General features: G+C 39.4%; 1 protein-coding gene across 2 annotated transcripts in view; it reads right to left on the bottom strand.

Moving 5' to 3' along the window:
• The window catches only part of NUDT4 (nudix hydrolase 4), a 27,167-nt gene extending 5,498 nt beyond the window's left edge, over positions 1 to 21,669 (bottom strand). The window contains exons 1-3 of one of the 2 annotated variants that reach the window (XM_069095166.1): positions 21,407 to 21,669; positions 3,985 to 4,095; positions 2,735 to 2,779 (exon numbers count right to left, since the gene is read on the bottom strand). In XM_069095166.1, the coding sequence (XP_068951267.1) occupies positions 2,735 to 2,779; positions 3,985 to 4,095; positions 21,407 to 21,505 (255 nt within the window). In that variant the 5' untranslated portion in view covers positions 21,506 to 21,669. The remainder of the gene's footprint in view (positions 1 to 2,734; positions 2,780 to 3,984; positions 4,096 to 21,406) is intronic. The other variant, XM_069095167.1, reaches the window with a different exon arrangement.
• Positions 21,670 to 22,469: the final 800 nt, after the last annotated feature.

The following is a 22,469-nucleotide window of genomic DNA, read 5'->3' as shown; positions in this document are numbered from 1 at the left end:
GTGTGTGTGTGTGTGTGTGTGTGTGTGTGTGTGTGTGTGTGTGTGTGTGCAATTCAAAGAGAAGGTAACATAAAGATGGCTAGGGGTTAATCTTGTCCACATCCTGCTCTGCTTCCTCATCACCATATGGGTGAGGGCTAGAGTTCTTTTTCATGGCTGTAGGGTGCAAGTGATAGCCATCTGAGGACCCCGTGACAAATTCTTTGGCAACAACAAAACTGATTACTGTGTCTGTGGGAACAAACTACAATGACAAAATCATAGGTGCTCAGTATTTGAAGGGTTCAAGAAAACGTCGTTACAGGGCAACCTGGATATTCTGAAATTTGTTAAAATGGGATTTTGTTTATAGCAACTTTCTGTGACTGAAGATATGAAACTATTTCTTATTTAGCAAAGTTAGGCATTGAGTAAATACCACAAAATAACTGAATTTAGTTGCCTCAGTGAATAATCTATAATACTAAATGCAAGTCTCAAGAAAAAAAAATACTAATACTGACCAAAATGGCTAAAGCAAGCTGTTATATCACACTGTAACTATCCCGAATTGAGCACACAAGTTAATGTATAACAAAAAGAAACAAAGTCAACTTCCAATGTTCACCAGAAGATGGAGCTATTTCATTGTTCAGCATCAAGGTCTCAGACTAGAAACTAAGGGGCAGTTCTTTAAGCCATCATGAACAACTGAAAAGGTCCTCAGAGAGAAGAATGCTATTTTCAAGTCATACTCTGAAATGGGAGTCTCTTCTCTTAGGATGTTCAAAGTTTTCTGTATTCTGAGGTGCCGCTGCATCCTTTTAGAGCAGTGGCCAAAAGTAATGTTCTAAAATAAAGTTATAGGGCACGTGTTCTATGTGCCTATGTGTGAGAGAATTAAGGGTTTATCTGAAAAAATGGCACAAAAGTAGGGTTAAATGCCAGATGGATTCATTCCGATGTGCAGAACAGTCTGGGGAGGCTTGATGGAAGATTTGGCTGGGTCTCGAAAGATGGAAGAGATAAATTAGGTGGTGGAACAGAGCTCCATGGAACCTATGGCTCATTAAAGTCGACTTCCCAAAATGACGTTGGGAACATGTCTGGTTTCTCTATTGTACAGAAAAGTGGCCAGAGATTCACAAAACCTGGCACATAAACAGGAGATCCTTTGGGCCAAATAACTGAATGGTAAATAGAACACTTGTAAAAGTAAAAAAGCTTGACAAGCTTTTGCAAAAGGGCTAACTGAAGAGCTAGGAACAAAGTAAACAGTGTTTAATAACTATTTTGATTCTTAAGATTATGACATAAGTCCATTCCCATCAACATAAGAATTATAATTTTATTCAGGCAACTAGGATTTATTTTCAGTTGCCCAGGAAAAGTTTTACAGATCAATAAATAAAATAATGACACTTCCTACTAAACAACTATGAAAAAACAATTTCAAAAGAAGAGTTCCTGTCCATGAAGTTCCCTGATTGCTTGGTTTTAAACTATCAGTATTTAAAAAGACCAATTATCCAGGTGTGAACTATAGGAAGATCCAGGGCTTAAAGGTTCTTTAGCTAACTGAGTTAACTGCTGCCCACTTTCCCAAAAACAATTATCAGCTTTTCTCAACTTTCCATCCTGAAATACTATTTGTAAATCCACTCAAGTCAAGCCTGGCACATAATAGGTGCTATATAATAAATGTTTATTCTCCCTGCTTCTCCTTCCCCTCCCAAAGGCTGGAATCACAACAGACCTAGATATTGTTAGTTCCATTGTCCAAAGCACATACAAGACCAAAATCTGTGTATTTACAAGGTTGGGGGCTACAAAGCTGACTATCCCACCCAAAAGATTATCAACTCTTTGCCTCCAGGACACAGAGCTAATCTGTCCCTGGGCTTGTTTCCCTATAGCCCCCATTCCTCTTGCCTGTAGGATTCTTGCTGACTTTTTGTGCAGTTCTTTTTAGCTTCTCATTGGATTTCTTAACTGGAATTTTAGTCTGGTACGAATTTCAGGTTTCAGATGGAGTGGGTATGCAGGAGTTAAGCTGCCTCCCTCCAGGTAGCCATCTTCACCAGAAAATACCAAAGAACATGTTGCTAACAAGGGTTGTAGGTATAGGTGCTTCTTCTTCCTCCTTCTATATTTTTTTAGCAACTGGATCTTCCAGAGTTGATGTGGCTACAGTCAACTTGGAATCCCTCTCTCACTTTAGTTGGCTGATCCTCAGAAAGAACCATGGTGTATTTGCTCCGTCCATCCTTGTAGCCTGTCTAGCTTGGATAGGACCTGCCAGTGTTTATAACTTTGTTGGCACAGCCTTCGAGAACCCAGTCTCACCTTGATGAAACACTAGAAAGCCCAGTCTCTATCAAGATGGAGCTTAACAATTTTTGGTGACAGAAATAATTTTCTGGTTCCTAAGGTATGCAAATATACTTCTTCTAGCTATGAGTCTTTAGTTTGCCTTTGCCAGTATTGTCTCTGATCCAATGTGAGTTTTCAAAACCAATAAGGGTTATAGCTGGGATACAAAACTCCCTGTCTCTCCAGTTCCTTGATGGTCTTATATTTAGGTACTTCGGAAAGAACATCAGGCTGGTAAACTGGAAACAATCTATTCAAAGCTGGCAATGTGGCAGCTTCTTGGCTACTGGGCCTGAAGAAGAAACTCCTGATTTGTGTCTGCATGGAAAACAGCAATTTAAACAACATTAAGCAGCTGAACGGTGATATTTTTAGAACTCACCTCAAATATCCCCAGAAGTCTGCCTAATTTTCCTCTGACACCAGCCTACAAATAAATAATAAGTTAGCTTCTTCAAAATATGAGAACTTTGTATCAAAGTTTTTTCACACTATTATTTTGTAGTTTTATTTCTCCCTGAAATGTTTTAGTTAATGAATGTGAAATGATTTTAACTAAGTCAGTATCAGTTCTCTGGGAGAGAGAGTAAAATGTCATACATACAATGTCATTCACAATGTAAATGTTATGAAATGAAATAGGCTCCATTATCCCTTCATTTATGATGTATTCTGAGATACTCTGCATTTAACATTTCACCAGGCTTTTCCTGATGAGTCTAATAAACATGTCTAAATCAGGTGGTAGTGACTAAATATAGCTGTTTCTTGTTTGTTTTTTAAAAATCCCCAATGGTTTATTTCATTCATTCATAAACACTTAAGTGTTTGTTACATTTTCAGTTACTAGCTTTGATTCACTTGCAAATCTGATTGGTTCAACTTGTTAGCACCATTCAAGGAAAAGTCTAAAATCATAACCTCTGACTCACCAGGACTAACTAAACAATTCTCCCCATAGGAAATCTCTCTGTAGGCTTGACAAATGCAGCATTCCCCCACTTCTTTAGATAAGACATCACAGGATCCTATGAAATGTTGGAAGGGACCTTTCCCTTATTGGTATCCTTTTTGATGGTATCAAACAGGGACGGTCTTTTTGGCTGCGGCATATGGTGGTATCTAGACTCATTCTTTTTCCCCCAGGGAAAAAGCTCAGAACTTATTTTCAACTATGACTACAATTCTCTCTAAATGTTTTAATATTCATGGCATTCATTACTTCCCCCCAAAATACTGTTTAGGTTTCTTTAGATTTGTATCCCCCCAAGTCTTCCATAATTTCTATGATTTCAGTTAAACTCAGACAGTTTAAACAGTTAAACTACAGAGTCACACTCTGATTATGCCAAATGAGGCTGACTGCTCCCCTAAGGGAATTGACATTTTTCAAACACTTTAAAAGCTTGTAAAATGTTTCCCACACCAACAATATGATACAGGCAAGGGGGACTATTACCCCCCACCCTTTCCCCAAGGGGCTGAGCATTTAGTGTGACTTGTTCCCCATCATATGACTACTAGAATTCAAACCTCAACCTGCACTTTTAACCTGAATTTGTGTGGAGGGACAAAAATACATCCCCATAAAAAAAAGGCATTTTAAGCCACCGGGTTTATACACAGTCTCACCTCTTCATACACTTCTCTTACTGCAGCTCCACCTGGCTCTTCCTCGGGTTCCATTCCTCCACCAGGAACAATCCACTGATCTGGATACCTACTGCTACTCACTAACAGCACCTGACAGAACATAAAATAAAGCTTTAGTTAAAGCTTTTAGTGTCAACAAAATGAACCAAAGAACATTTAAAACAATTCTTATGCCAAAAAAAAAGTTACAGAAAAGAACACTACATGCAACTAATATATGAACTATTTCCATTACCTAAAGAAGGACAGGGAATTCAGTTGAACAAGGATGTATGTTTCCATGAAAAACAAAAACCCAACCACACCCACACCTGACTTTTTTTTTTAAAAGCACTAAAGCATCTTTTATTTATTATTCAATGTAAATCTTAACCAATGTAATTGGCTAATTATATATAATTCAATGTAAATCTTAATCTCTGTACCTCTGGGGTATCATGATTCCTATTTTACAGATTAGGAAGGCTTAATAATTCAATAAATTAAGGGATTTACCAGCCAGAATTAACATGCAGGTCTCCTGCCTAGTTCAGGATACTACCACACTGCAGTTTTGCCAAACTATGCTTCTCATCTCCAAGCCTTTGCACTAGTTGTACCTCCCTCCCCCTGCCAATGCCTACAACATACTCCCTTTTACACCCCTGTTCCATAGATTCTCCCTTAAATCTTCACTCATTCCCTAAATCAGTGATACTGTTATTATTCCCAACTTGCAGGAATCTCCCTGTTTTTAAACTACAAACAAGGAAAAAGCCAAAGCCAAATGTTTGGAAGAGGTCAATCCTGCATGCTTTCTAACATTTGAGTACATGACTAGTAAGGTTAACGGTAAAAAAAGTTAAGAACAAAAAAGAGCACCTCCTAACTATACCCTGTCTTAGATTTAGGCAATACACATGCGGGTTTGGGGCTCTGGTCAAACTTCAATAAAAACAAAATTGTGGTTATTAATACTAAAAACTGACATTTATAAAATTTTTACCATTTAGTCCTCAGATTTTATTTTACAAATAAGTAAAAAAAGTCTAAGAGATTTTGTGATGAATGCTGCTAACAAGAAACAATCAATATTTGAACTCACACCTGTGCCTCCCCCTTCCTTCCTAAGAAGTCCTATTAGGGTTATGGTGCCATCTTGGTGCCAGTTGTGAATTAAGAGGAAGGTATTTTCAAAGAGGACCAAAGACATCAAGACAAGACAATGACTTGCTCATGAACTGAATTTCAATGACTCTTCCACATTCCAGGGGCAAGACAAGTCAGGATGCTGTAGATGACCTTGTATGTCTAACCAAGCACTAACTGCTTCACAGGGTCTGTTGCCTGTCACCTTATGGCTAATGGAACAAATTATTCTCATCCATCCATTCCACTGGGGAAGTCTTCACATACTCCAAACTTACTCTTGGTTACCCTCAATCTGGTCTTAGTTGGTCTGACGGTGTGAGTGTCTGGGGTGTGGCCACTCTGCATCCTACAGTTTCTTTGAGTCACAGGTGAGTTGGGTGAAGATGGACACCAAAGGTGGATGAGAAGCCCTGAGAAGGGTTCAGCAACCCTCACACCTGAGGTGCTGGTGCTCTCTGAACACTCTACCACCCCCTCAGCTACATTGAAATACAATTTATAAACATTTATAATGAAAATAATATCCTGCATGGACTATGCCAATTATTAATACTATTTGACTTTTGCTTGCCTTCCTCCAAGAGAGTGCCTGGGCAGTAACATAAAGCTAGTAAGGGTCTGTTTGAAATGAAAGTTACTGCTACTACCTACTAGAAATTACTGCCCCTCCCCACCAAAAGGCTAATAAACCTTTTATCAGTTAAGCTTCATTTTATACAAGGGGCAGTTAAGGTCAGTTATGACACAAGTATCCACATGTCTTCCATGATTCTGTATTACCAAATTAAAAGTCTAAAACTGTACAACTGGCATTTGAGGTCCTGTGATTTGTTTCAGACAGTCAGCAGTCCCTTTCCTGGAATGTACTCCTTCCTCACCTGACCTCAGGGGCCTTCACACCCTGGTAAAAGCAATTTCCCTGTATTTTCATTCCCAAGGTGATCACAACAGCTGCAGTGATAGCACCCACACCTTTGGCCCTAAGACAGAACTCAAACAGAACTCGGGACAAGACATACTAGATAGGTTAGAAGCAGACCACCCTGACACATGTTCCAGAATGTGCCCAGCTGTCAAGGCACTGAAAGAAACATATTGAGTTAGACCCTAGCCTTTAATTACAAATAAGAGAAAGATACAATGGAAGGAATGCTGGACTTCTACCCATGTCTTCTGATTCCAAGCCCCATCTCACAATAACCTGTACTGACTGTGGGGTGACTCACTTACCCCCTTGAAGATCACTTTCCTTACCTGGAAAGCAGGAGTTGGCTAATGAGATTACTCACCTTCATGGAGTGTGAAGTGCTTTGAAGGCACCTAACTATGAACTATTAACTATCTAAAAGTTTCTGTAAGCTCACCTTTCCAAACACCCTACACCTAGATTCTGCTGGTGAGCAGTCAGGTGACCACTGAATAAGTTCTAGTTAATGCCAGAATCTGGCCAATGAGATCTTTGAGGTGACTAATGATGTCCTACTTTAGTCCATTTCCATAATTTTATTTCAGAAACAAAGAATTCAAAGTAGTTTTTACTTCTGACTCAACTCTGTAGTTAAGTAAAGCATGTCAGTAAGTTTCTAATGTATTTTTGAAAGTTACACCTGTTGTGAAAGCATGTTTATACTTCCTTTTCTGAGTTTTAAAATGTTTGGTCCCTTTTTGCAAGGGGTTGGTACATTTTTTAAAGAAATGTGATTCAGCCATCTTATCAACCAACTTAAGAGTCATACATGGAAGATATAGAGTCTAGATACTAGTGATACTAGTGTAACATGGATTATCTAATTCTCACTCATATGATTAGCCCATCTCTTTTTGTATATATGCTTAAAAATCTTTTATGCCTCTCCATAATATGCTAAAACCTACTTATCTCCACCATATCCCATCTGCTTTCTTTTGAAGTTACCTACAATTTTATTCTTTTAAATGAAGTTATCAACGATTTGCATCTATATAGATAGCATAGCAGCTTTTGTGGCAGGGATTCCAGCTTGAAAATTGTCTAACCACAATCTAGCTTGCTGGATAAATCTATCTGAAGTACCTGTTTCAAAGATATGTGTACTGATGGATTAATACAATTCCAGCATCATTTTACTATGATGTAGCTAAATTGGCCTTCTCTCTGTTCCTCCATCTCTCATCTCTGTTGCCTTTATACTGGTTGCTTCTCCCCCTTGCCTGGAATGCTCTCCATCCCTTCCCTTCCACTTCACAGAATTCCCCCCCCTTCCCGCTTCCTTTAAAGCAAGGCTGAAGTATGAAACCTTTGAAGGATCCCTGACTTATTTCATGAAACCTCTGTCTCATACTATCTTGACTGAACTATTGTTTTTACTTTGCATATGCTTATATAGCAGGGTATTAGGGGGTATAGCAGATAAGAGTACCGACCATCTTCCTGAGCTTAAATCTGGTCTTAGACATTTTATTAGTTGGGTGACCCTTGGCAAGTCACTTTAGCCTTTTTGCCTCAGTTTCCTCATCTGTCAAATGAGCTGGAGAAGGAAATGGCAAACCAATCTAGTATCTTTGCCAAGAAAACCTGAACAGGTCAGACGACTGAAATGAGTGAACATGCTTATATATAAGTAGTACTTATATTTAAGTATTACTGTCCATTATGCAAGTAAAAAAAAATTTTCATTTGTGTCCCCAGTGCCTACTACAAAGTAAATACCTGTCGATTCTCTACCATTTATCAGTTTGGGGAACTGAATTTTAGGTATGAAATTTGCAAAAAATTACAACCAGCATGGTATGAGAACTAAGTCATGGATCTCCAAAAATGGGATGAAGAAATACAGAAACAAAGACTTTGAGGGGGGCAGCACAGTGGAATGGGGAACACATAGTTAATAAGGTTACTGACTTCCTATATCTGAAGGGCTCTCAGGTGGAGATATTAAACTGTCAGAAAGAAAACTAAAAACAATGTGTATCATTTGCCAAGAAGAAGACTTACTGGATTTAAGCAAAACTTTCCTATAAATAGGAAGTTTTCCAAAGTGGAATGGCTTGTCCACTCCTAAAAGTCTTTATCCAGAAGTTGGTTGATCACTTCTTTCAATGCTGTAGAGGGGATTTACTTCAAGCACATTATTCTGAAGTGGCTCAGATGCTGAGCTTCTACTGCTGAATCATTCACCTGTACCCACTACTTACTCATCATAGCTGCCCTGCCTTCCTCATAGGGGTTGTCAGAACAGTTGAGCACTGAGACACATTTATAGATGGCATGACTCTAGACAAAACAAAAAGCTGTCACTGGTTTAATTTCAATGTACTCTGGCCAACAAATGGCAGTTCACTCCCCAGGACAAAGCATATAGTAAAGCATTAGGTTTAACTGATTTCATCCATACAAAAGATGTTAAAAGACACCCTAGAGTAGGCCATCAAAATAGACTTATTATTTGATTTGCTGTTCCAATGATCATCTCCTGCCCCACCCTGCCCAAACCACACCCCTATAGCCACAGGAAAGAATGTGAATTCCTGAATTCCCTCCAACTGCAGGGACTGGTATTTAGACTTTACAGTATTAGTGTAAAGAAGAGATGAGATGTGAGATGAATGCAATGCTCACCTGTGATTTTCCATAACTGGTTAACCAACTAAAGTGATAAAACCTGATAGACAAATGGCTACATTTTTCACTTATACCTTCTGTTTTTTTAATGCTTTTCCCCAAAACAAAAACTACCAAGTTCAATTTACTAATGTCCTTTAAGACCCAGGAATCTGGGCTAGTCTCCATCTATATGGCATAAACAAACACCCACTTAGAAACTATTCACATTAAAACCCCACAGTCCTACTCTCGTTTGGTGCTATCAGGCCCCTACTTCAGTCCTGACAGGCAAGTTTCTAGAATCTTAGAGCAAAAACTGACATCCATGTTAACAAGCACAGAAAAAACCAAGGACTGAACATCAGTGTCTTTCCAGATTAGGAATAGGAATCCCAAGGTAGCAAAATTGTTACTGTACCCTTCTGTAGACAAAGGTTTTTGGCAGAAAGTGTTAATTTCTTACAAATGCACTTTATTTTCTGAATAAACTGTTTTAAACCTTGGTTATGTACAATGCTCCTCCTACTAGATATCCCAAGACTCCCAAAGGAGGGAGTTTACATATTTTAAGCTATCTCAACCAGAGCCAAACTGTTATATGCAGAGCAGATATCTGATACATGCTCAAAGTAGTTTTAGGGTCGTCTTACACCTCTCTCCAACTAGATAGTTCAACCTTTTGAACAAGTATTATTTTGACTATGTATTTAGCACATAAGTAGAATGCTACTAAAATAATAATTAAGCTAAACGTCCACCCTTCTTACAGGGGTAATCCCTTCTACCTAATTAGGCCTTTTATTAATCATCTCTCCTAACTAGCTCCTTTCTCCTAAGTGTACAAATTTGTTCAGGTCTTTCCTATGCTAACAAAACTAGGAAAACTTCAGATGACTCCTGCTAAGCCTTCAAAAGTGTTCTTTTCTGTTCCTCTTCACTATCACATTTCCCTGCTTCCATTCAGTGCTGTGGCATTCCTTCCTCACTCACTATTCTACTAAAATTTTCCAGGATCACTTTGTTCTTTCTTTCCTTCTTTGACTTCTTTTCTTCAGCACCTCACTATTTGCTAGCCCTTCTTTTTGACAGCTTTCCTCTCCCAAGTATTCCATGACACTGATGAGTGGCCCTCCACCTTTCTAAATGTTCTTCATTCTCCTTTATGACCTTAAAACACAGGTGACCCTCAGAGTTCTGTCCAAACCTTATACCCTTATACCAAACCTTATCTCCAGGGTCTAAGAGATGATCTTATTGAATAGTGCTAATATCCCTAAACTTTATTCTTAGAACCAAAATTGAGCAGCAGTTGGGTTTTCTGCAAAGTTTTCAGATATTAGGTAACTGTCATTATAGTTCTGTGATATTTGCAAAATACTAAAATTAAAGGGCATTTAAATAGTAAGATAACGTGAACTTATGTTTATATTATCAAATTTCTTTTAACATAGAAAATAATACTTTCAAGACACTGACAAATTCTAGGAGTCTTTTTTTTTTACAGGATCTGAGCTGAAAAGTACTTCACAGGCCATCTAGTCTAACCATCTAATTTTACAGAAAAGGAAACCGAGGCCCAAGGGATAAAGTGCTTGTTTAACCTCTTTAGAGGATTGTCCAAACCAGGCACAGATTCATCCAGCGACTGATAGCGAAAAAGGCAAACTACAACCTATATGCTATGCCTAACAACTAATATATAGCATATATATGCTTTGTGATGTTCAAAGTTTTAATGCTGGCAGAGTGGCTAACCATCGGTTAACTAGTGCTGCTTTTAAAGATACTGCCTAGTTCTTTCTGGGGCAGCTAGGTGGCGTCAAAGTGCACAGAGTACCAGGCCTTGAGTTACAAGGTTCACCTTTCTGAGTTCAAATCTGCCCTCAGACACTTACTAGATGTATCTGGTCAAGTCACTTAACCTTGTTTGCCTCAGTTTCCTCATCTGTCAAATGAGCTGGACAGAAGGAATTGGCAAACCACTATAGTATCTTTGCCAAGAAAACCCCAAATGGGGTCACAAAGAGCTGGATACAATTAAAAGGCAACTAAACACAATTCTATTACCAAAATGTTATATACTGAATTTGAAATACTCATAGTAAAGCAAAAAGTCTTTACCTAAAAACTATTGTACAGGACACTAGCCTATTTTCTTTACTTAAAAAGTAAGTTTCTAAGAAAGGGAACAAAGGGAGCAGCAAGATACAGTGGAAATATCTCTGAATTTGGGAGTCAAATAACTGACTCAAATCATGGTTCTAACAAATGCTACCTATGTGACCTTTAACAAGCAACTTTACTTCCTTGGGTCTCAGTTTCCTCATCTGTAAAATTAAAAGGTTAGACTAGATGGCCTGTGAGGTCCCTACCAATTCTCATGATCCTACCTAAAAAGAAAAGAAAGACCACTAGAGTTTGGCAGTGTCCTGAAAGTATGAATTTCTATATTTAAAAAAATTTGATAACATAAACTAAGTTTAAAATTATCTTAATAGTTGAATGCCACTTTGATTTTTGTATCTGCAAATATCACAAAACTATATAGTTTCCTTATATCTGAAAACTACATGCAGAAAACCCAACAGCTGTTCAATTTAGGTTCCAAGAATAAAGTTTGGGGATATTGGCACTATTCAGTAAGATCATTTTGGTCTATATTAAAGTAAGGCACATCTATATTCAAATTTTTTATGAAAATTAGAAAGTAGAGAATTATACTTCATAGTGTTTCCTTAGTCAGTAGAACGAGAAGGTATCCTGCTTTAAACAAGGGAATCAATATCTTTTAATTATGGAACTAGCATGTTTTCACAACTTTATCAATTCCTCCTTCCCCTAATTCTCCCATCCTAGAAATTCCCAAAAGAGTTTATTTTATTTTCAGTGTGTAGATGGTAGCTTGTCAAGGAATGCTGAATACTTTTTTATAGCTAAACTGATACAATTGCAGTTCTTAAAAGACAAAAGCAAAAATTCAAATCACCAATACTGAACTATAGATTCTTTCCAAAATTCCTAAATGTTCACAGATATGGTTCACTGTATACAAGTTAAATAATCTCAATTCAAAGAGTTTTAAAACAAATGAATACTCAAAGTTCTAGTTCTTAGAATTTTTGAAATTACTTTAAGCCTGTTATTAAAAGTTCTAGTATTGGGGCGGCCAGGTAGCACAGCAAGTAACAGCACCAGCCCCAGAGTCGGGGATGACCTGGGATCAATTCCGGGCTCAGACACTTAGTACCCACCCAGAAATAACTGGCCGTGTAACCTTGAGCAAGTTACTTAACCCCAATTGCTTAAAAAAATAAAATAAAATAAAAGTTCTAGTATTTAGTTACCACTCTCATCTAAAGTGCTTTAATGTTTATAAAATAATTTATTTTCATAAGAACCCTGAGGTAGTAAAGGTATTATTTCCCATTTTAGCTGGGTACAATGAGACTCATGAGGCTATGGTTATCCAGACACAAATTCAGGATCTGGGAAAAGAATCCAGGCACTCCACCACCACCAAATCTAGTGCTCCTAACCCAGGATCCTTTACAGTTGGAAGAGACCTTAAAAATTCAAACTTCTGTCCAGATGAATGAATCCCCCTCTATAACAATCTTCAGCAAATGGTGTCATACCATTTGTTTACCTTTCATCAATAATGAGAATTTCAGTACCTTACAAAACTGTCCATTTGTTTATGGGGAAAAAAATAGCACCAGAACTTGACAGAATAACATGGATCACCTCTTCACCCTAGTTTTTTAGAAGAAAAACTGAGCAGTGGATATGAAACTGAGTCTCCATTTGTATTATTTCAGAAAGCCAGATGAAATAATATCTGACAATCATTTGCTTGCTCATGTTTTTCTTCATCTGTATACAACAATGGAAAATACTTTCCTTTTAGAAAGACACTATATGAGACCCTTTAAAGCCACGGTTGTAAAAGGGTGTGCTAAACCAGTTTCAGCTAGCTTGGTGATGAACTGTACAGATCAATAGTCACATGCATGATTCTCCTGTAATGTGCTGATGAGATTTTTCACAACCAAGGATGTGGGAAAAAAACACATGATAATCACTGCCTGAACTGGCATCCATTAAACAGTACAAGAGCTAGAGGTAAGCCTCTAGCAAGTTAGGTAGATTTTCTGTGACAGAGGAACATATGGCATAAAGATTGCATAAAATGAAACCATAGGAATGGGTTGGATCCATGAAAAGAAATACCCACAAACTGCATCATAATCTACTGAATATCACACTGGGACTTTTAAGGAATGAAAGATTGCACTAGTGCACTTATTCAAGAGAAATCATGAACAAAACAAAGCCAAAGTGTTTTCAGATCTTATCACATAACATTTATAGGAAACATTACTCCCACTCAAGATATCAATTATAGCATAAGTCAATTACTTTTGGTTAAAAAATCTGGTCATGGGCAGCCAGGTGGCTCTGTGAGTAAGAGCACCAGCCCCAGTGTTGGGATGACCTGGGGATCAAATCCAGGCTCAGATACTTAGTACCACACCCAGAAATAACTGGCCATGTAACCTTGAACAAGTTACTTAACCCCAATTGCTTTAAAAAAAAAATCTGGTCATATTTTAATTAGCAAGTTGTGAGCATTTTATTAAATTATTAGCTCAAGAGTTTCTTGAGTCAAAATTAATATTTTAAATAATTTGCCTACCCACATGAAACAGTTTTAGATATAAATGTATTCTTGCCACACTTAAGAATTTTACTTGCTGATGGAGCACTGGATTCTGCCATTTCCCAGAAAATAACTAGGATGGTCTTTCTTTGCATTTTTTTTAGAATTATGTACACAGCTGGAGCATTTATTTGCCCTCTCCCTACTTCAAAACAGGTATATTAATTTTATGAAATAAATTAATTTTGTGACCTGAGATGTTAGGAAGTACAACAGGATATTCCAAAATTAGGATTGGTGGTATATGGCCCTAGGACCACAGGTTATTTTCTAACACATCTGAATAGCCTTGGTAAGAGTCCATTCTATTCAAGTTCATTCAATTCATTCTATTCTATTCAAGTTCCATTTTGGAAAAAGAAAGTTACTTTTATAAAAAAACATTTAACAGCTACATATAGCAAGTTGAAGAGAGGTAGGTGTGTGTGTGTGTAGCAGGTATACCTATAAAAAATACTAGTCTAAGCTCAAAAGCAAACTGGGTTCAGTCATCCACTTACATTAATAACCATTGGCCAAATTGTTCTGACCTCTGTGACTGTAAATTGGTGATAATGACTTACCTGCTTTCTTCACAGGGTTTCTGGAATAAATGAAAACGTTAAAAGTCCCTGAAAACTATTAAAGTGACATAGAAGTTATTCTGAGACTGTTAATTCCTCATCTAGGAAAGTGATATATAACAAGTAGAGTCAATGACTATGAGGTGATGGTTAGAACAATCAGAAGTCTAGAGACGCAGATATTCAGGCTTGAGGTAATCAGAATCTGTTTTTGCCATATAGTGTGGATATAAAATGCCAAATGGCTACAGTGGCACGTTCATCTTTGACTTTCTAAAGGCCAAATAGTCATAAAACATGCCAGCATCACTCAAATCCACAGTTGACAGCCTAATCCTACACAAACTCTCAGCTCTACACTATTCAAGCCAACTGAAACACTTATTTACTGTTTACGGCATTCATTTTGGTACCCCAAATTTCTATGTCTTTCTATAAGAGCTCCAATTCGTTTTAGAGAATCAAGTATTTAGGACAGCTATGGGTTGAACAGTTGCTGTTCAACCTTAATGACCTTTAATGACTGTTCAAACTTAAATGACCTTTCACAAAATGTTGATTTTTATTAGCAGGGCAAGTTGAGAGACACAGACATTCCCAACTTCAATAGACATTTCATATTAAATAAAACTCAACAAATCAGAGATAAAAAAGCAAAATTAGAAAATGTTTCTCATTTCCTTGAATCTAAGACCCTCTCTTTAACTATAAGAATGTTTCTTCTATCTGTCCCCCATTGCATACAACTAGGCATAGAATAAGAAAGGTAACTATATATATACACATAAGAAAAAACACTTAAGTATTATGGTTGGGAAACCATAGCTATGAATCATATAAAGAGACACCAGAGTCCAACTTAAACATTGTGTTCTAAATGCTAATAGACTATTAAAAAAACCCCTATGAAATGAAAATACCGCTAAATCAATTTATTTCAAAGGAAAAGGCAATTTCAGGTTAGCAACATATTTCATGATTACATGAAAATAAGACATAGGTCTGTTCTCAGGCCACTCCAGGAGACAACATGGAAAAATGAAAAAGAAATCCAATTCTTGGGGCGGGGGGAGGGTGTTGTGGAGAAGGAAGAGAAAACAATCATTTAACTAGTTGGTGCCTCTGTTTTTTCATTTGTGTGTTAAGTTATGAAGAAGGACAAATGTGTATGAAAGCACTTGCCACACTATATAATGAGAGTATATCTCAGGTGCATGTACTCCATCTTGCCTGAAACTTGAGGTAGACCTTTTCTTCTCAGAGGCACATTTACTTATTAGTAGTGGTTTGACAAAGAAGCCTCGAAAATACCTGACAATTCTATCACAATAATCCAACCCATTTTAGCTCTTGTGGGTTTCCCATCCACACATATGGCACAGAAGGTGAACAAAGTCACACGTTTTTTTGACATGTCACTGTGCTGATGTTTACTAACTTATAAAATTACAAAATTTTAGTAGGGAAGTGATGAAAAAAGCTAATGAAAATTTTTTTAAATGCACAGAAAGATTCAGAAGGAAGCACAATTTTCAAAGTATATATATGTATATATATATACTTTATTATACTTAAAAGAAGGAAGCAGCATGAAATAGAGTATGAAAGAGAGCCAGTGTTTCATATATAATCTTCTTTATGTTCTGCTCCATATGGAAATGCTCTTTTAAAGTGCAGAATGAAAAATACAATTTTTCAAAAGAAAATGGACAGCAGAGGATGCTGACTGCCAATTGTCAATGGATGGCACCCAAGTATCAAGTGTACCAAGCAATCTATGTTAGCCATTCCAGAATATCCTTTAATAAGGTTGTAGATCTGAGTTTTAAGAAGTGGATTCTAAATAAGCTGTCTTCCTTTTTATTTTCCTTGAAAAGATGAAAAAAATGTTTAGTTTGCCTCCAGATCCAAAGAACACTTGTCAAGCAGCAGTGGCAAGAGAAATCATGAACAAAACAAAGCCAAAGTGTTTTCAGATCTTATCACATAACATTTATAGGAAACATTACTCCCACTCAAGATATCAATTATAGCATAAGTCAATTACTTTTGGTTAAAAAATCTGGTCATGGGCAGCCAGGTGGCTCTGTGAGTAAGAGCACCAGCCCCAGTGTTGGGATGACCTGGGGATCAAATCCAGGCTCAGATACTTAGTACCACACCCAGAAATAACTGGCCATGTAACCTTGAACAAGTTACTTAACCCCAATTGCTTTAAATCACCTGGGGCAGGGTCACTTCAACCCTGTGGACTCTAGCTCTTGACTTGCAAAATAAAAGGACTGGACTAGGCAAGTATGCTCTAAGTATGTCCTACTATAAATGCCTTGTCAAGAGTCAGGAATAAGACAAAGCATGCCGGTGTCAGCAAGATCCGGGTTCAAACCCCTCCAAAGATATGACTCCAAGCTGTGCACAACTTAATTAACCTCTCCAGGGATGAATTATCATCCTGGATGGATGGAAATATCAACCTGGCTGGAAAGTGTGAGGATCAAAAGAGAAAGTTTGTAAAGTGCTATATAAATGTCAAACATCATGTGATACTTATTAGCCTGAATGCTTTAACTAAGAAAAGAGACTGGCTACAAAAAATTGGCCATTAAAAATTATTACAAGTTACAGAAGAAAAAGACTTGATATATTTCTTTAAAAAAGGAATGATACACACACAACTAGTCAATGTCATTGTACTACTAGAGAATTAATACTCTTTATCATACCTACAGTAAGACAGTAAGACTTTGCTGGCTTGCAACTTTCAATCTGGGAAATGATGGAAAATGTGTCAGCCCTCATCAAGATCAATGAATGGGTCTTCATTAACAATTTGGTAGGAACCATATGAATGATTTGCATTAGTTTCTAGAAGGACTGGTGGCCAAAATCAGATTTTGAGGAATCATACTCAAAAAAGACCAAAGAAAAACAAGAGTACAATAAGGAAGGGAAGAAATTTACTCTTGACTAGAAACAATTATTACAACAGGCAGCTCCAGTAGTTTGAATATTTAGATCTACTGTTGCTCCCCAACACTATTTTAAACTGCCTCACCTGAGTCAAGGATTTGAGAAAAACACCCAAAAATGTTCCACATGAAGGAATTTTCTCCCATAAAACACCCAACTTCATTCTTTTAATGAAATTCTTTTGAAGTATACCCCCAACACAGTTTTAAAAATAGTATAATAAACACAACTTATCATTTTACTGTTGACTCTGGGTCATTAGCTTTAATGTTCAAGGCTTACTGAATTATATGGATTTTTTATCCCTATAGGAAACGGATCAGCACTAGGTCTTATACTTGCTTTTTTATAGTTTCTACTTCCCTCAGTTGCTTTTCTAACAAATTTTTCCTGATCTAGATAACCCCAAACTGCCAGAATTACATAAAGTACAATCAGGTCAGGTCAATCAAATACAATACTATAATATGAGACTTTCTGAAGGCTAGCTTGGCTTCTCAGGGTTCCTTTGCTTAATTTTTGGCTATATCCTGGGTAAGTAAAATGTTATTGAATAAGGTTGTTGTACTCACTTCAGTAACTTTTGCTCTAATGATATCCAGGAAATGTTAGTAGGAACTTGTGATGAAAGACAAAAACAAATTGCATGTCCTAGTTGAAATTATCTGCATTACTGTCCTGTACAGCACAGTACAGAGTTAGCCTGGCTTATTAGATGTTCTGGAAGTTTCCAAATCAAGCTGGACAGAGATACCCAAAGGCAATGTCAGTTATTAGAGAACCAGTCTAGATAACCTGAGAGTCGTCACTTATTTATCCAAAGGGGGATGAATTTTCAGGCCAATGTACTCAAAGACTAAGTTTGGGAAATGATTTGTCACTGGGTGGGGGAGTACTTGCAATTATAAAATCATGGATCCTTATGGTTTTAATTGACATAGATCACCAAAAAATTTAGAGGTTAACCTTTCTATTCTCCATAGGTTATAGTGTCCAATAATTAACTTTTATATATAAATCAGGATAGTATAAGCAAAGATTCTATAGAAATTGTCAGCATGATAGGGGAAAAAAATGAACAGAACAAGTAGTAAGCACCCACTGTGAGCTCAGCAGGCAGCTAGGTGCTGTTATCTTCTATAACTGAGGGAAAGTGTGGAACATTATAAGCAAAGGCATAGTAAAAACAACAACAACCCCCCCCCCCATGGTTAAAATTAATGTTAAATTGTGCATGGTGGAGATAACCCAAAGAAACAATGTTTTGGTTTTTTTTCTCTTTCTGAGAGTTAGTGAATTCACTAAAAAGAATGTGTAACCAGTGCTTTTTCAGGTCTCAAGAACCTAAGTCACTATGACCAAAAAGTACCTATCTTCTCTACATGTTGTTCAGTCCTGTCTGCTCTTCATGATCCCATTTGGGGTTTTCTTGGTACATACAGATACTGGAATGGTTTGCCATTTTCTTCTCCAGCTCATGTGACAGATGGGGAAACTGAAGCAGACAGGGTTCAGTGACTTGCCCAGGGTGGTCACACAGTCAATTTCTGAGGCCAAATCTGAACTCACAAAGTTGAATTTTCCTGACTTGAGGCCAAGTACTCTATCTACTATGCCACCTAGAAGCTTCAGTTTCTACTTATAAATGGTCAGCTGTAAACTTCCCCCTCTCTCTTCCTCCTTAACCTCTCCAGGTTCCTGACTCCAAGGAAAACAACCAAAAAAGTAGTTGCTCTGTATAGCAACCAAGTCTTCCTGGGCCAGTGGTACCACCTGCTGGCTGGCACCAAGAACTGATTCCACCAACCCTTCCAGGACATAAACTCCTACCCCGCAAATTTATAGCTTTCTTCCCCTGTTTATAGCTCTGTTAGTTCCACCTAGGGAAACTTCTCACAGGGAACTTCAGGGAAATTCCTTCTATGGGCCAAACAAGCAAGCCTAACCAGTCATCTCCCAACTAACTCACATTTACATAGCTCCTAAGAATTACAAAGCACTTTACCTTCAAAATAAAACTGGAGAGTTTAGTTTAATTAGCAATAGTGCAACATTATAAGTGCTATAGATTTTCATGGGTCAGACTATATATATATATTTCATGGGTCACCCACTATACTACCCTCTTTAAATAGGGAAACATTCTGTAAACAGAATCGAGATAAATGACAAATTGACTTTTGGAGTAAATGGGGGACACTTCCTGTACCTGATTATATATTCTACACACAGGGAGGTTATAAGAGATGTTTTAAAAAAGCTATGGATGGTGTAATGATAGAGAAATTGCATTTATTCTCCATCTTATAGCTATCTTTCCCTACCTCTATCCATATCCCTTGTCCCACACAATTGCACAAATCCAGACTCCTTATAAGGTGTCCTTGGACACCTTATACAGTCCTCTAACTAGGTTCAGGATTTTTTCCACTTGCCAATTAACTACACTGTTTCATCAACTTGTCAGAGATTGAGAATGTCCTTTAGTGTCTAAAATTATACTACTGCAAAGTCAGCCTAGATGTCATGATTAGGATGAGATCTTACCTGTAAAAACAATACCTCACAGACTGCAGAACTCAACTTCAAATACCTAACACACAAAATAGGAAATAGGTAAAGACCTTAGAATACCTGAAATAGATGTCACTTTAAATGAGCCCGCCCAGTAAGCCCTCAACTCACAACCTACTACCCTTATTTTATACACAATACCAACAAATTGGTTACCTGGTCTGCAGGCCTACCATACATTAGAAACTAGGCCTCCATACCAAGTTTCCCCCTCACCCCAATTGTTTCTCAGTTTGTAGCTAGAATTTAACTAAAAACTTTGACAGTACCAAGAAATGCTGATCCCTAACACTGAAGAAAATGACAACTCAAAAAAGCTGAACCATCTGGGGCCTCTTACTATTGAGATAAAGAGCTCTACACAATTCAACTACTTCTGCAGATACACATATATATATACACACATATATGTTTAAAATGCCTGCTGCTTCAGGATAAGCCTCATTTATCTGGAAAACTCACTTATGGGGCTTAAGAAATGAAAGGCTACTATTATTACCGTTGGCAGTATTTTAAATGAATTAGACTTCATCAAAAATTTCTTTAAGATTCTAATTTTCTGAAGATTTTCAAAACTTCATTGTAATATTTTAACCACGAGGTTCAAAGTTGCATTGAGATGCATTTCTAAAGCTCTCTTTTGAACGAAAGAGAATAGTTAACATCTCATTTTTTACCACACACTATAAAAACAGAAATCTTTCCTCTCGTTCCACTACTAAATAATTTTTTGTGCCAGGGATTACAAAAATTTTTATCAGGCTTTCTAGACACTAAAATTTGTAAAGTTTTAGTGGTCTCAACAAGCAAAAAACTTACTTTTTCTAGTCATTTTCCCCCACACAAACTGTTTTCTCTCTAGAATCTTTAGCACAACTCGTGGTTCTGGTTTCCCAAAGAAGCTAGACTGAGAACACTTTTTCCTGAAAAGGACAAACTCTCAGGTGTATCTGAAAATAAACTCTACTGAAATAAACTTACTAAATTCTCAGGTGTTTCTGAAATAAAACTGATTTAGTACACAGGCTAAAGTACCATCAGAGAGTAACACTGTTACTATAGCAAGGGCAACAAAAAAACTACCATAACCATGCGCTTAGTATGACACCTTCTTGTGGCACTGGATAAAACGGCTAAAAGAAAAACCTTTCAAACCCTGTTACTTTGCATTACTACCAACGAAAATAAGTGTTTTGTGATTTTTAAGCTCCTCAAAACAAAGTTCTTTTCTGCTCCCAACGCAGTACGGCATCTTAAATCGGAAAGAAACGCTGGTGAGTGGAAGACGTCGCCAGGGCTGTCCACACCAGTTCCCAAGCCACACAAACACCCACACAAGACATTTAGGGCGCTGACTGGCAGCTCCCCTCCCCCAGTCATCCATCTACCTTGCGATCAGTCTTTCAGCGCTCACAACCTCCCCCCCCCCCATCACTAATTGTCGCTATCAAATGGGAAGGAAGTTGCTCGTGGGAAACAGAGAACTACGTTTGTCAAAACTGAAATCGACAAATTAAAGTAGCCCCTCGCCGTCCGGTTTCTGCCCCATTTGCTCATTCGGTGGTCTCCGCAGGCCAGAACGCGTGGGGTGGGGGCGGGGGCGTGGAGAAGACAAAGGACGCGGGTCACACACCTACACGGGGCCCGCGAACGAATGAACCGCGAGGGATGGCGCCCATCCCCCGAGAACACGCGGCTTTGCTCGGGGGTCTCTGCCTCCCCCCCAAAAGCAACAGGGTCGGCGGGGCGCGGAGTCTCCCAAACAGGTCTCTTTGTTCCCCCCCCCCACATCCCCCCGGCCGTGCACAAGGCCCGGGCCACCCCGCTGGGGGCCAGGGGCGGGGAGGGGGGCGCACCCACCTCATCCTCCTGCTCGCTGCGGAAGCACAGGCAGGCCGCCCGCTTCTTGAAGCCCTCGCGGTCGTAGGTCCTCGTCTGGTTCGGCTTAAACTTCATCATAGAGGCGGATTCCTCCTGCTGCTCCTCCCGCCGGGGCTTGGCCGCCGCCAACCCGTCCGAGGGCGCGGGGAAGGATGCAAGGGAAGGAGGGAAGGAGGAAGGAAGAAAAGAGGGAAGGAAGGAAGGAAGGAAGGAAGGAAGGAAGGAAGGAAGGAAGGAAGGAAGGAAGGAAGGAAGGAAGGAAGAAAGGAAGGAAGGAAGGAAGGCCGAGACCCGGTGCCGGGGCTGCGGGGAACGAGCGAGCGAGCGAAAGACTGCTCCGGAGGCACTAGAGCCCGCGGGCCCGGGAGGCTGCACCGCTGCTGCCGGACAAGCCGCGCCTCGCCATGGAGCCCGCCCGCCGCCCGCCTCGTCCCTCTGTCCCAGCGGCCGGCCGACGCGTCGCCGTTCTCCGCCTTCGGTCCCTCCGAGTCAGGCGCCTCGTGATCGCCGCGGACGGTTGGCAGCTCGCGCTGCGGCTCCTCCCTCGCGGCGGCGGCGGAGCGACGCTGGCACTGGGGGTGGTCGGCTCGCGCTCACTCTTGCCCAGCGCTCGCTCCTCGCTTTTGCTCTCGCGCTCGTTCCCCGCCGAGGCTTCCCTCACTGCCTTCCTTCACTCTCCCTCTCCCTTCGCTCCGCCCCTTAGACCCTCCGTCACGCCCCTCCCTCCTCCTCTCGGGAGCGAGACACCACCTCGCGCGCACCGGATTGGCCCGAAGGCCGAAACAGCCCTACTCCCCCCTCCTAAACCGAACCTCTCAGTCCGTAGGCGCTCGGAGACCCAACTAAACCCCGCCTCCTCTTCCCCCCTTCTTTTCTTAAATTGAACTTGGCCAGAAGCCAGCGAGCAGCACTTGCGCCTGCGCCCTAAGGCGATTGGAGGAGGGGGAGGCCGGGCTAGACGCAGCTGGGCTGAGGAGGCGGGTCGCGGAATGGACCGCCTGCGGCGAGCGCGCGCGTATCGGTTCTTGGGGGACTGTGGGCG

The sequence above is a fragment of the Petaurus breviceps genome, unplaced genomic scaffold (genome assembly GCF_028583685.1).
Source record: "Petaurus breviceps papuanus isolate PSGF00001 unplaced genomic scaffold, PetGlider_PUasm1.0 225, whole genome shotgun sequence".
In the NCBI taxonomy this organism is placed as follows: domain Eukaryota; kingdom Metazoa; phylum Chordata; class Mammalia; order Diprotodontia; family Petauridae; genus Petaurus; species Petaurus breviceps.
Note: the sequence above shows the minus strand (reverse complement) of the source record. Positions and strands in the feature narration are given on the sequence as shown.